General features: G+C 54.1%; 3 protein-coding genes across 3 annotated transcripts; 2 read left to right on the top strand and 1 right to left on the bottom strand.

The window, feature by feature from the left end:
- Positions 1-319: 319 nt before the first annotated feature.
- On the bottom strand, positions 320-2,766 carry CPAR01_05646 (uncharacterized protein; the record flags this gene model as incomplete). Its single annotated transcript, XM_060489922.1, has 2 exons — positions 320-1,063; positions 1,117-2,766. The coding sequence occupies 2 exons, from the start codon at positions 2,764-2,766 to the stop codon at positions 320-322; spliced, it is 2,394 nt and encodes a 797-aa protein (XP_060351388.1).
- A 4,435-nt stretch (positions 2,767-7,201) lies between these two features.
- Positions 7,202-7,992, top strand: CPAR01_05647 (uncharacterized protein; the record flags this gene model as incomplete). The annotated part of the gene is made up of 3 exons (XM_060489923.1): positions 7,202-7,314; positions 7,383-7,751; positions 7,818-7,992. 3 exons carry the CDS (start codon positions 7,202-7,204, stop codon positions 7,990-7,992), a joined length of 657 nt encoding a protein of 218 aa, XP_060351389.1.
- Positions 7,993-8,184: 192 nt separating this feature from the next.
- Positions 8,185-13,268, top strand: CPAR01_05648 (WSC domain-containing protein; the record flags this gene model as incomplete). The annotated part of the gene is made up of 2 exons (XM_060489924.1): positions 8,185-8,265; positions 8,394-13,268. The coding sequence occupies 2 exons, from the start codon at positions 8,185-8,187 to the stop codon at positions 13,266-13,268; spliced, it is 4,956 nt and encodes a 1,651-aa protein (XP_060351390.1).
- Between the last annotated feature and the right edge of the window lie 211 nt (positions 13,269-13,479).

Consider the following 13,479-nt stretch of genomic DNA (forward strand, 5'->3'; position numbering starts at 1 on the left):
TAGGCAATTGCCTGTCGGTGGGAAAAAAGGGAAGGTCAGATGGAATGAATGCCGTGGTCAAGCTTGTGTAAGGGGGTTTAGACTTTCTTCGTGCTTTCGATCCCGCGGAAAAGTGTGTCAAAATTCTGAATTGTTTTGAATAGATTGATTCAGCCATGTAGTCGATTAAATTGCCAGACAGCCCGAAAACCAATGCACCCCAACGCCGCATTATGCTATTAACTTTTATATTTACAATGATGCGAAACAGGTCGCAATATTCAACCGTTGACATTGACGGGAAAATCTTCGTGATCGAGTTGATACAGAACAAATCAAGTCACTTCAACGCACTGGGCGCAGCTCCTGGAGCACCGTTGCCGAGATTACTTGGCCTGTTGGGTCGAACAACTACGAAGCCCTGTTCCGAGGCCGGTCGAGGTCGGACAACCTGAAACCCCTGCTCCCCCGTGCCAGATTGGCCAGTTACCCTTGCCCATAGCCCGGACGAAGACCGGAAGGAGGGTCGCGGAGCCGGTGGCCTGGGCAACTCCTCCGACGCCCGCTCTACTGGTGGCGGGCGAGGTACGTTGTAGTAGAGATCTGCTTCACGGAAGGAATAGTCATTCCAACGTGGCCCGAGAGGCCCATCGCTGGGCCTTGTGGGTGATCTCTGGGATGTCGAACGGGACTCCTCCTCGGTTGACTCTGATAACCGGCTGGGGGACACGATTGACTCGGATCGCTGAACAGAGTGCTTGTCTATAAATGTGGTAGAAGTCGATGTCGTTCTTGAAGGCGTAGAGGTAGTGTACAAAGAGGAGCCGAGACTGCGTGGGTTCTCGACTGACGAGATAGACGCACTGGACCGCGGTGGCCGGAAGTATCGACTAGAGGTAGTCGAAGAGGCTAGGTGCATAGTGCTGGGACTATCCGACCGATACGTCGGCCGGAGATAGCCCGCGTTGGGTGATTCAACAACATTCGGCTCAGGATACGATGTGTCTGGCATGCTGGACGTATACATGGAAGCGAGATTGGTTCTTGACACCTCGCGTCGACGGAGCTGGCGGAGGCCATAAATCTATAGAACACGTGTTAGAAAAGTTATTAAATACATGGAATTCTAAGTTTTACCTCTGGTCGCGGTGCTGTCCACCAGCCCTTGACAAGTTTCGATAGCTCACAGAGAGCAGGAACGAAGAAGCCAAGTAGTAGCATGCCGCCATGAACAGCTAGAAGAAGATATCCGATAGCACTCTTGACGCTGATCGGTGTCGCAAGTCCGGGTAGGAATGCAACCAGGAAAATCAGGCTGCAAAGCCGAATGGTCGCCGCAATGCTGCCAATGGAGAATGTAGAGTATGCTTGGAACCCGGCAATGCTAGCTAAGAGCACGAGCTCGCAGGCACCGAGGACGGCCAACTGAGCCGGCCCGGAAATCTGCAGGCCACCGACGGCGGCGCCGCGGACAAATGTGAGGGCGAACAAGACAAAAATGAAAGTTCCATCCCGGCGACGGGCATCGTCCACGGCACGGAGTTGTCGATAACGCTTAGTGCTGTCGAAAACTAGGACGCCTAGGCTGCGCGTAGGAATTTTCCGGATAAGCCAAATAAAAGCGGCCATCATGGCAAGGATTAGTGCGACTGCCATTGATGTATGGTATGCGGGAAGGATCGAGGCGTTATCGAGCTGATAGAAAGACAAGGCTGCAAGTGGAAACGTGAAATACGACAAAATACCACGCAAGACACGACTAGCCGTGTATCTCATGCCGCCGGCTGACCGTGAAAACTCGCTGTCAAGGTCATGACTTCGCTTCATGAACCAGACGACCTCAAGGACCATAGCGACACCAAAGGCGATGATGAACATGAGAACGACCATGTTCAACCAAGTGTCCATGGTCATTGGTGCACCCGCGATCTGGGTCATGAGTTCCAGACCATACGTGCCGCCGTATGTGCCATTCAATACGTAGATGCCGTCTTCAACCCTATCATACACCACGCCGTGGGTGACTGGGCCGTTCATAAAGAGGGAAAACAAGTTGAGGTGACTGACTACCGGCTGGTAGAATCTAGGATACCGCAAACTGAGCCCGCCGGTCAAGAAGATGAACTGAAGGTACTGGAGACAATCCCCCACGTTCGGTAGGACAGTCCGTATCGAGCGTTGCTCTTCGTCATCCTCATCGTCCAGCGCAATCGGTGTGCTGTAGGTAGAGCGTAGAATACCGACAAGGAGCACAAAGAGAAAGATGGCCCATGTCGAGTAAGTGACGATTGCGGTGACGGTTGAACTTAGTGCTGGAGTGATATTTGCTTGACGACAGCTGATCTCCTCCGAGTCATTTCCCTCGAGGTGCAAAGTCGTATGGAATGTTGACAATGGTGGCAGACGGCCGATATCTTCCGAAATAGACAAATGAAGGCTGAAGGGGTTGACCAGTGACGAGCGCCAATTCTTTGAAAAGTTGAGCTTTTCACATGTTGTCTTGGTTGTGGTTTGATACGCAGCAGAACGGCCTAGCATTTCGAATTCCAGTGTTGCATAGGGCGTCCTTCGAGCCAGATCCTGGCATTCCGCTTCTTCCATCCATCTCCCGACCTGGAGTGTCAGCTGGTTCTGGCGCCCATCGTCTGACGGCTCCAAAGTGGCTCGCAGACTCTGGGGAACGAAGACATCTGTCTTGCTTGAATGACCACCACAGTCCTGCCATTGCACATAGGCCCCTGAGGCACAGGTGGCCACAAGCCCTACCAGACCAAGGCGTGCGAGCATTCCCGGCCTCAGTCGCGATGAGTGGTCTCAATACACACAGATCGTACGCAGTCCACCAATATCACGACCTAAAGTTGAGGTGGCGGATGTTGATTGGTCGTCTGATTACAGTGATGTCGAAGATGCGGGAGAGGAAATTGAGTGTGGTGAATACCAACCGGCAAACTTCAGACGCCTCAATCTTTTTTCATCTTCATGGTGGGGACTGGTCACGGCGTCGCATTGCCGAGGCCGCTAACGTTCAGCTACTCGTATTCTTAGCTGTTGTCTGCAAGAAGGGTTCGCCCCCGTCGCAGACCATCCCTGACTCGTGAATCCACTGCGGCACTTTCTGCGGGGGCAACAGAATATAATTCATGCTTAAGTGGTTTGGCACCACCTGAGAACCGTGCTTGACTGGTTGATCGCAGGATGAATAAGAACAAAGTAATGGAGCTGATCGAATAGCGTATCTAGTACTCCGTAATAACCCTTTCAAGTAAGGGTCTCCGTAGCGGTTCAGAGTTGAGTCGTAGACTCGTTGCTGTGACGAGCTGAGAAGTCAGGGGCGTTGAGTGGAGCAACAACGTGGTACAGGAAAATCAAGATGAACTAGCATCAAATTCTCGTCCAAACTTGAGATGAAGGAGTGAGGCGTCAAGAGCCGCACGGGAGAGACGGTCGACCCTGAACGATTGGTTCGAGGCTTCTGAGATCCGAGATAGAAGAGAGCTACGACGCCACCGAGTGTGGCGTTTTGATCGACGTGGTAAACAATAGGCGCTCGGGGACCGGTTCGCAGAAGATAAAAAAAGACAACAAGAGAAAACACACGGATGTGGTGGCGGCGACGGCATCCTCCTTGGCCACGATTTTTGGCACCTGCAAAGCGTGGCTATGACCAGGAGATGGCTTGGCAGACCGCTCTGTAGATCTGAAACACATCCAGCTGGAATGGCTTTTGAGATGGCTCGAGTAGAAGAACGCCTCACCGCCGGTGCCGTTCCGTACACATTTTGTGAAGGTCTGAAGCCTCGTGAGCCGCAACTTGCCATGTGGGATGCGACGTGCGGCAGTTCTCGATGTGGCCCCATGAGATCAAAGCCAATCCCGAGAATTCGGGACCAGGGTAAATGATCCATCTTGTCACTTGAGAGATGGTTGACAATGTCAAGCGAACTGAAACGCTCGAGGCACTGCCAGGTTACGCGCCGTCATGTTCGCGAATGAAGTCGTAACACCTTGCGACATCTTGGCCTTCTGAAGGCCCTTGAGATAAAGCTGATGAGATTGAGTGCCTCCAAACTGACGGCGACTTGCCGATCTACGAAGCATCAAGAAGAGACCCTCGAAATGAACGGAGACCAGGGTGAGAAGAAAAGGGGCGGACAAAATGTTGATCGGAGTTGCAACATGGCCGTTGCCATGAATTTGCTGGACCTGCGTGAAGTCGCGAAAAGAGTTCTTCATTGATTATGGAAGACACGACAGTGGTCGCTGTGGTCGCTGTATCAGCCTCTCCGCCAGGGTGGTAAAGATGGCGGAAATGGCGCGACTGTAGGCACTTTGGAAGCTTCACCGGACGCTGAATCGGCGTGGCTTCGGAATATTGGCCGAAAAGAGGCAGGCCTCATTCGTAGTCTGCCCAAGCTGGGTAGCCGCATCTTCAATCTGTCAGTGTACCCGAGCGAACTGCCTAAACAGGGCCACTCGATCATGTTCCGACTAAGATAGCCTCTCAGTTCTTCTCCGAGTCTGAGGGAAACGGCTGATGGTGAGAATAAAGACAAAGATAAAAGGTTGATGGGAAGTTTGTTTGTGTCAAGGGGGGAAGAGTGCCGTTGGTACCTTACATTGGCGTCACGCTTGCGCGAATTAGTAAGTACAAACACACATGGTGGAAAAAAGAAACCAAACCTGAGGGCACGTAGAGAAAGTGTGTGATCAATGTGATGGGCCGTGGTTCCCGACATGAGACTACGGGAGACTACTGAAGTGACTGCAGCCAAGCAAAGGGATGGCCATGTGAGATGGGACGACGCAGAAGGGAGTATCCGTACTGTGACGAACAGACCTTGGGATGAAGAAAACATCCGACGAATGATGACTGACTAGTTTGTGTGCAAAATTGCTCTTTATGCGCCCTAGGTTGGTTTGCAGAGTTGCATCCGGGACGCGACGGCTGCAGCCTGCAAGGAAAGCGATGACTCGGAAGTTGCAGTGCCGTGGGATGAAGACAAGAACGACCAAGTGCAGAAATGCAATGAGGGTGTCGGCGTACGGTAGCCAGCACGTCGTACGAGATGGGGGCCTTTGGGGGCGTCTGTCACGATGCAGCCGAGTGCCAATGTGAAGCCAATGTTTGAGATCTATCAATGCTCCATTTGTGTTTTCGTGGTCTGGTGGAACAAGCTGCGTGAAAAAAGAAAGAAAGGGTTATTTCAGCTGGGCCTGACGTGGTGTGGCTGTTGTTGCTTGCTCATGGTATTTATGAGAGACGCATCCGTAATGAGTCGGCACCTCACATGGCGACAAACTCGAGGCAAACAGGCGGTGATGATGATTATTGAAAAAAGAAGAGACACGGGGACACAAGTCGGTGAGAAGCTGAAAACCCAAGGCTGCTTATCCGCCACAAAGACCGAAGCGAAGCCTCGTGGTGATGTTCAATGGCTGGGTAAGTGCACTGGAGGCAAGAAGTTGGAAGGCAGGACCGGCAGTACAGGTGGAAGGCGCGAACAAACAACCGCATCTGCCCCCAAAACGTGTTGGAACCGATGATTTGGGCCGCCACCCTGCCACCCCCACTCATGGAAGGGCAGCGGAAGGTGCGCACCGTCGTCCGGCCGGCAAGCACGTGTATTCGTAGCAGTGGAGGGTACGGATTGTCGTTCTTTCCTCTTCCTCCGCCTTTGTCAGTGGTCTCCCGCCCAAGGTTGAAAACCCGGGAAAGAGGGACGAGGATAATGGCAGGACGTCACTGGCATTGGAAGGTGTACTATGAGGTGGCTTGCCTCAGGCGTGCCTGCCTCATCGTTCATCATTCTTCCCCTCCCGAATTGTACGATAAGTTCGAGGATTAAGATTCAATAGTCGCGGCTTCGTGTCCAAGTGAGTTTGGCGAGGAAGCCAGCGAGGGGCCACCCTGCCTCCCTCCAACTTCCCGAATGGACGTCATCACCTCTTGCCCTCACGATGGTGTACTTCGTACGAAGTACCTCAGAAGAAAACGTGCATTTCCATGGGCAAGGGAGAAAGCGTGGACGCTATTTCTCAGGTGTTCCGCGGTAGCTTCCCTCCGGCTGAACCCCAACCGCGTGCTGTCGCCCTTGCAGAGTGCAGCGTGCAGCAGCGTGCATGGCTAGCGCCAGTAACCTTATGCACAATAAGATGATGGAGCCAAGCAGCCAATGCGCATTTCTCCGAGCACATCACTCCGTACCTTAGGTAGTATGCCAGAGAAAAATCATCGTGGTGTTTTCCTGAAAAGTGCGACGTGGCTAGGTGCAGCCGCGCCGGTCACTTAGGTTTGGTGTAAGTGCAGGTGAAGTGCAAGTGCAGGTGCAGGTGCAGGTGCAGGTGCGCGACTTGGCAACCCCTGTGCCTTCCAGACTCTTGCCTTACCAAAGGTACGTTACTTCGTACCTACACTGCTTTTGAGGCAAGTGCCCTTTCCTCATCCATTGTGTCCAGTGTCGCAGGAGGCAGGTGCGGGATTCGAGGGTTGTCCCCGCCTACGGTGCCCTTCGCTTCAAGACTCTATAACTCCATATCGGGCTTAGACAGAAAAGCCACTTAATCTTCCCCAGGCCACATTCCCTGCTCTCCTCCGTTTGATTCTTTTTTTGGGCTCTTTGGCTGCTTCTCTCACGTCTCACCCGACTAGAATCTTGGCTCTCCCATGCACCAGACGCACCAGATGCACCAAGCAAAGTCAGCGTTCGTGGTCACTGGTCTGTTGCTTGCTTCTTCATGTCTTCAACTTTAGGATGCGCCTGCGAAGATCTCATTCTGCCGATATGCAAAAAAAGGAAACGCAAACCAACACCAAGCCAATCTACTCGTGGCAAGTAATTAGCTGCCGCCCCGCGTCGGTCGTTTTCTTCCCCTTCGAGGTCTAGACACAAATTGAACCACGCCGATTGTTTCCCTTACGCCTCTCGGCCGCTTCAGCTCCAACCCGATGACAATGCAAGAATTTTATGGTGCAGTTACCCAGGCAAACGCCAACCCCGAGACCTAAAGCCACAAAGCTTCGTCCGACCAGCTGGGTGTAAGAGTGGAGAGGCGCGCATACCTACCATTAGGTTGCGGCTGCGGCTGCGGCTGCTGACGTGCTGAACTGATCCCAACCTCACGAGTCACCAGCTTCAGCCTTCAAACCCATAACAGCTCCAGACCAAGTGGATTTAAACCTAGGAAACGGAGAGAGAGAGAGAAAGAGAGCGCGCGAAAGATGGAGAGAATCAATGGCCTTGCCTCGCTTCTGGACGAGAGGCCTGCCATCCGAATAATCCTGGACCGTCACATGGCCTTCTCCACGGATCCATCCGACAGTCTGGACACATGGTGGCCCTTCTCCGGGTCCCCATGGGCGGCGCATGGCTTCGACCAACTTGTGCTTGATGCCTTCACAGCCAGTTGAGTACAGTCATCCGTCGCCTTCGCCGTCGCGCCCGGTCCCGTTCCGCTCCCTTGGTTCCCAAGCTCTCTGGCCATGCATCTGTCTTGGCCTTTTCGAGTCCAGTCTTGTCTACGCGTCTTTACGCTCAGAACATGAGCGTGCGTTCGCTTGGTGGTGTTTTAGACGGTCCTTGCCGGATCGACCCCCTCCCAAGACAAGACTTCCCTGCTTACCCAGCTATGCTTTTTCCGCTTGTCCTGAAATGTCTCTGGCGCCTTCAATATCTCGCCCTAATCAAACTAGGCTTGGCTATCCGCACCATCCCTACGGAACCTAACATCTCCAGTCGAAACAACCCAAACCCAGCCCATCCCAAGCATGGGTGCGCCGATTTACCTCACTCATACGGTTATCGTCCAAGTACTCCGTACACCCTACACTAAGGTAGACTCTCGCGCTTGCAGTCACCATGGGAGGGGGCTTCTGCATCGCCGGCTAACTGCCTTCGACCGGCCCTAGCTCGCGCCATGTGTTCGACTAACAACGGTCTCGAAGCAGACGACAGCTGCCCTGCTCGTCCTGTGTTGTGTCGCCCTCCGACCATCAGACAGTTCAGACCTTGAGACCTTGAGCTTGGCCTGCAGACTTGGCAGGCACATACTTTTGTTTATTATCCGCCCTGTGCCCCGGACAAATCCAAGTATGCCATCATCACCAAGTGCTCATCTCCATTCACTTTTCGCGGCACTTCTGGGACTGTTATACTCGAAGCAGGCATTCGATTGTTAACTGCTTTCATTCTTCAACAGCCCAGCATGAGACTCTCATTAGGATTGCTGGCTTCGTTGCCGGCGCTTGTTGCTTCACTTGCCTCTACCGATTCATACCGCGATGCTGTAAGTTCCGTTCCTCTGTTCCCGCTTACACTGGCTTGCGGCTCGGCAGCCGGCGAGACCTCCGCATGCCAGCTCCATGTGGGTGTAATTCAACGAGTATCCAATACTGACTTCTTCCCTCCCGAAAGGATGCACCGCAATCCGGCTACCTTCCCAATCACAACTTGAACCCAAATATCGCAGGCTCTTCAGGGTTCAAGAGTTTATGGACGTTCCAATCTCCCAATGCCAAGGAGAACTGGCTCGCCAAGCCCTTGGTCTACACGCCCAATGGCGGATCCGAGCTTGTCATCACCGCCTCCGAGATGAACATCATCCGTGTCTTTGACGGAAAGACTGGCAAGAGCTTGATGGAGAGAACACTTCAAGCACCCTTCCTCGCCGCCGACAGCAACTGCGGCGATATCCCCGACTTCATTGGCGTTACGGGAACCCCCATCATCGACCCCAACACCGATATCATGTACCTCTTCTCAAAAGGCTACCGGGACGGAACTACCTCCGGTACCGCCAATGGAGTCTACAAGATGTACGCCCTTCGGATTCCTAGCCTCGAAGACGTCTCTGGCTTCCCGACTCTCATTGACGGTATCAATGCCGACAACGACCGTGGCCGGTATCTTGTTGGTGGTGTGGCCCTGCAGCGCCCAGCCCTGACGGAGCTTAACGGCCACATTGTTGCTGCATTTGGATCACACTGTGGTCGCTGGAACTACACCGGCTACATCGTCTCGGTCAGCAAGACTCCAGGCGTCGGTCCCGTGAGCATGTGGGCGACGGAAGCAGCTCCCGGTGCACCTAGCCCCCAGGCTCTGGACCTTGCCAACGAAAGAAGCGGCAAGGCAGGCATCTGGCAGAGTGGTATGGGTCTGCCCACCATCGGCAACAACGTCTACTTCGTGGCTGGTAACGGCCAGGGACACGCCAACGGCAATGTTCCGGCGAGCGGCAGAATTTCCATGTCAACCCTCGATGAGTGTATCGTCAAGATGGAGCTGTCGGCTACTGGTAAATGGTCTCTCATCGACTACTTCCAACCCTACGACTATGTCGCGCTTGATGCTGGTGACCGCGACGTTGGCTCTTCTGGTCTTGCCGTTTTGGACGGTTCTGTCTTCAAGGGCGCTGGTGTTAACCGCATCGGCGTGACTGCGGGTAAGAAGGGCAGAACATACGTGGTCAACGCTGACAACCTTGGTGGATTCCGTCAGGCCGCAGACGGTGGTGATGGTGTCTTGCAGACTATCGAGCTTGGTGGCTCTCTGTATGGCGGTTTCGGCAGTTACCCTGCTGAGGGTGGCTACATCTATGCAACCACTGTGGGCGGTGCCCTTGTTGCTTACAAGCTCGGCTTCGACTCCAAGGGCGTGCCGCAGTTCAGTCTTGCTGGCCAGTCTTCCTGGATCTCGGCCGGCCGTGTTGGTGTTGGCCAAATGACAGTTACCTCCGACAATGGCAAGGCTGGTTCCGGAATCGTTTGGATTACTGATGTCAACACTGGTCTCATGGCTTTCAAGGCTATTCCTCAGGACGGTGTCATGGTTCCCATCACCCTTCCTTCGTCTCAAGGCACAAACAAGTACCAGCGTCCCGTTTTCGGCGACGGCCGAGTCTTCTTCCACGTCAACGCCAACAAGCTCGTCTGTTTTGGTGCGCCGGTCAACTCTGCCGTCAACTGCACCTCTCCTCTTGACTTTGGCTCCTTGGAACTTGGATCTACCGCGAGCGCCACTGTCAGCTGCAAGGCCAATGTCGCCTTGGCTGGGGTTGTTGGATGTTCCGTCGCCGACGCGTCCTGGTCGTGCTCCAACTCGACTCTCCCCCAAGGCGCCGTAGCTGCGGGCACATCCTTCAGCCTGAATGTGACGTGGGATATCTCAAACACTGCTGCAAAGGTCGTACCCGGCTTCCTTACCAGTGCTATCACACTCGCTGTCAACGCCTCGGCAGACTACGCCGCGAGCACTTTTGTGACAGTCCAGGGCACCGTCGTCAAGCAAGGAGCTTTCCTCAAGGCGACTCCATCAGATATCACATTCGGAAGACTCGTGCTGCGCGATTCACCCGATGGTCTCACCGCCACTGCTCTCCTCCAGAACATCGGCAATGGCACCCTTACCTTTACTGGATTTGCTTGGCAGGACACTGCTGGCACTTACACCAACTTCACCAACGACGGCACTCTGGGTGCTGGATTCACTTCTTCGGGCTTTCCCGCTGTTGGTTCCACTTTGGACTCCGGAAAGAGTCTTTCGGTCCCTCTCCGTTTCTTCCAATCCACTGCGGGCTCCTACTCCTCAAAGGTCGTCATCTGGTCTAACGGTGGTTCCTCTGTCCTCACGTTGAGCGCCTCCGTCAACGATGCTCCCGCTGTAACATTCGAACTCTCCGACGGCGCAGGCAACTGGAACGCACTCACAGACTACAGCGTCGCCTTTGGCAATGTTCTTGCTGGCACTTCGGTCGATAAGCAAATCCGAGTGTGCAACAAGGGTGGCGCGCCCTTGACAATTACCATCTCCAAGCCCCCTGCGACGCCTCAGTTGTTTGCTTTGAACCCTACTGCCGAGCTTACCGAGGGAACACAGGTTGCTGCTGGTACATGTGCCATTGGCAGTGTCGGCATTCACGCTGCGCCTGTCCAGCCCAACCATCCGTCTCAAGCGCTCAAGGCTCTGTGGACCATCAGCTCCGATGGTAACGATCCCACCACTGGCCAAGCGTCTGGACTGCACAACATCGCCTTCTCCGGCACCGTTGTCTCGAAGCAGGTCGGACCCCTCCTCACGAATGGCACCGCGCGTTATCAATGGGTTGGATGCTTCCAAGATACAAGCAGTGCCGGCCGTAACTTGCAGACTTCTGTCAACACGGCTGATCAGCAGAAAACCAACACCCTCCAGCAATGTCAGACTCTTTGCCTTGCCAAGGGTTACATCCTCTCCGGAGTTCAGTACCATCAAGAGTGCTGGTGCGGTGGAAGCATCAAGACCCCTTCGACGTACAGATCTGAGTCTCTCAACCTTTGCACCTTTGACTGCACAGGTGATGATACCCAGGCATGCGGAGGCGATGGTGGCCACATGAGCTTGTACGCTGACATCACTTCGTTCGACATTGCTGGTTTCTACGCTTCTCTCAACGCTCCAAGCTCTAGCTCCAGCTCATCGGTACCAGCTGCTACGAGCTCCAGCTCAAGCATTGTGTCCTCTAGCAGTGCCGTCATTGTTTCGACTAGCTCTGCAAGCGGATCTTCATCCAGTAGCGCGATCTCCAGCAGTTCCTCCGCGACAGGATTTTCTAGCAGCACGCCGGCTACAAGCACGGTGGCCTCATCCACACTGACCTCTTCATCGAGCAGTTCATCTTCCAGCCCTTCGTCTACAATGGTCATGTCGCCCATCAACTCCGCCATGCCAGCTGTTATCAGTAGCCAGTGGCAGTACTCTGGCTGTTATAAGGATCTCATCAACGGCACTCGCCTGCTGGCTGAATCTTTCCTGGCTGCGGATGACATGACCTTGGATAAGTGCGCCGCATTCTGCAGCGCCGGCGCTTACAACGGAGGAGCCTTCAACTACTTTGGTGTCGAATACAGCCGCGAGTGCTTCTGCGGCTGGGATGTGAAGGCGTCCCAAACTTCTGCCTCGGAGTCGGACTGTTCTATGCCATGCGCTGGCTCAAAGACCGGGTTGTGTGGAGGCGGAGCTAGGTTGTCAGTCTACAGCAACACTATCCCGAACAAGGTTCCCTCGGCTCCTCAGCACGCCCCCCAAGCCGGCAACTACAAGTTCTTGGGTTGCCAGACCGAAGGTAGCAACACTCGTGCCTTGACTGGTGCCTTCACTGCTGCGGATACCATGACTGTCGAGACTTGCGCCACCTTCTGCTCTGCCGGCAACTGGCAGTACATGGGTGTCGAGTACGCTCGGGAATGCTTCTGCGGCAATACCACCAACGCTGGATCCTTGCCGGCTGCCCTGACAGACTGCAACATGGTCTGCAAGGGTAATGCGCTTCAATACTGTGGTTCTGGTGGGCGTCTTGACCTGTACACGTTCTCCCCAGCCAGCTCCAGCTCGTCTTCAAGCACTGTAGTATCGACTTCCTCGACAATCGTTAGCTCATCATCTAGTGTGGCGTCAACGTCGTCTATTCAGACAACCTCCTCGATCTTGAGCTCGAGCTCTTCTGCCTCGCCGGTGTCATCCCAATCAACCGACCTTCCGTCGAGCTCTTCCTCCGTTGTCCAATCAAGCAGCTCGGCATCTTCTTCGTCATCGGCTGCATTCACGGGCCAGACTGCCAGTGATTCTTCCAGCTCGAGTGCATTCACTTCATCCTCTTCGTCGCCTATCGTTACCAGCTCTTCGCAGGTTTCCAGCTCGTCCGTTCTCTCGTCAAGCTCTTCGTCTAGCTCTGTCGTGGCGTTCACAACCACCTCCGTCAGTAGTAGCTCATCTGCAGCGCCGCCGACATCCTCTTCCTCAACCATTCCCGTACCCACCGTCCCCGCATCAACCACGGCAAGCAGCTCTTCCCTCGCAAGCACTACTGCCGGCCCGACTGCCACTCCCACAAACGGATACTACTACATTGGCTGTTTCCAGGACAGCGGTAATGGACATGCACTGCCCGGACTGTTTGCCAACAACAGTGGCACACCTGAGCTTTGCATTGGCTACGCCAACTCGCTCTTCAGCAACTCGCCGACCTCGACGACGAAGTTGCCGTATGTCTTCATGGAATACCACCACGAGTGCTACGGCGGTAGCAATTTCGAATTCAACGGCGCTGCCGTCACGTCACTCGTCGGACGCGGCGCCTGCAAGGATTACTGCTACGGCAGCGTCAGCACATTCTCGACGAACGGTGTGCTTACGACTACCACTGCCACGAACAACTATTGCGGCGGACCGCGCATGTTTGACTTGTACGCCCTGTCGACTGCGGTAGCCTGGCCTACAACTGGCGGGCCTCTGGTCACACAGACAGTAAACTGATGGATGGATACCATCTAATGTTTTTAAATTTTATTGCATAATAGTGGTCTATCTTAGAAGACCTCGGACTTTTTCAGCATGTTATTTCTTACATACCCAGGCATACCCTCAGACTGGATGCCGTACAATCACTTGCATATCTAGACTTCGCTTCAAATTCATACTATCTTGTTCATATCACATCATCGATTCATTGAAATTTGCCTCTGAG

The sequence above is a fragment of the Colletotrichum paranaense genome (assembly GCF_030867605.1).
Source record: "Colletotrichum paranaense strain IMI 384185 chromosome Unknown Scaffold_4.1, whole genome shotgun sequence".
NCBI lineage: Eukaryota > Fungi > Ascomycota > Sordariomycetes > Glomerellales > Glomerellaceae > Colletotrichum > Colletotrichum paranaense.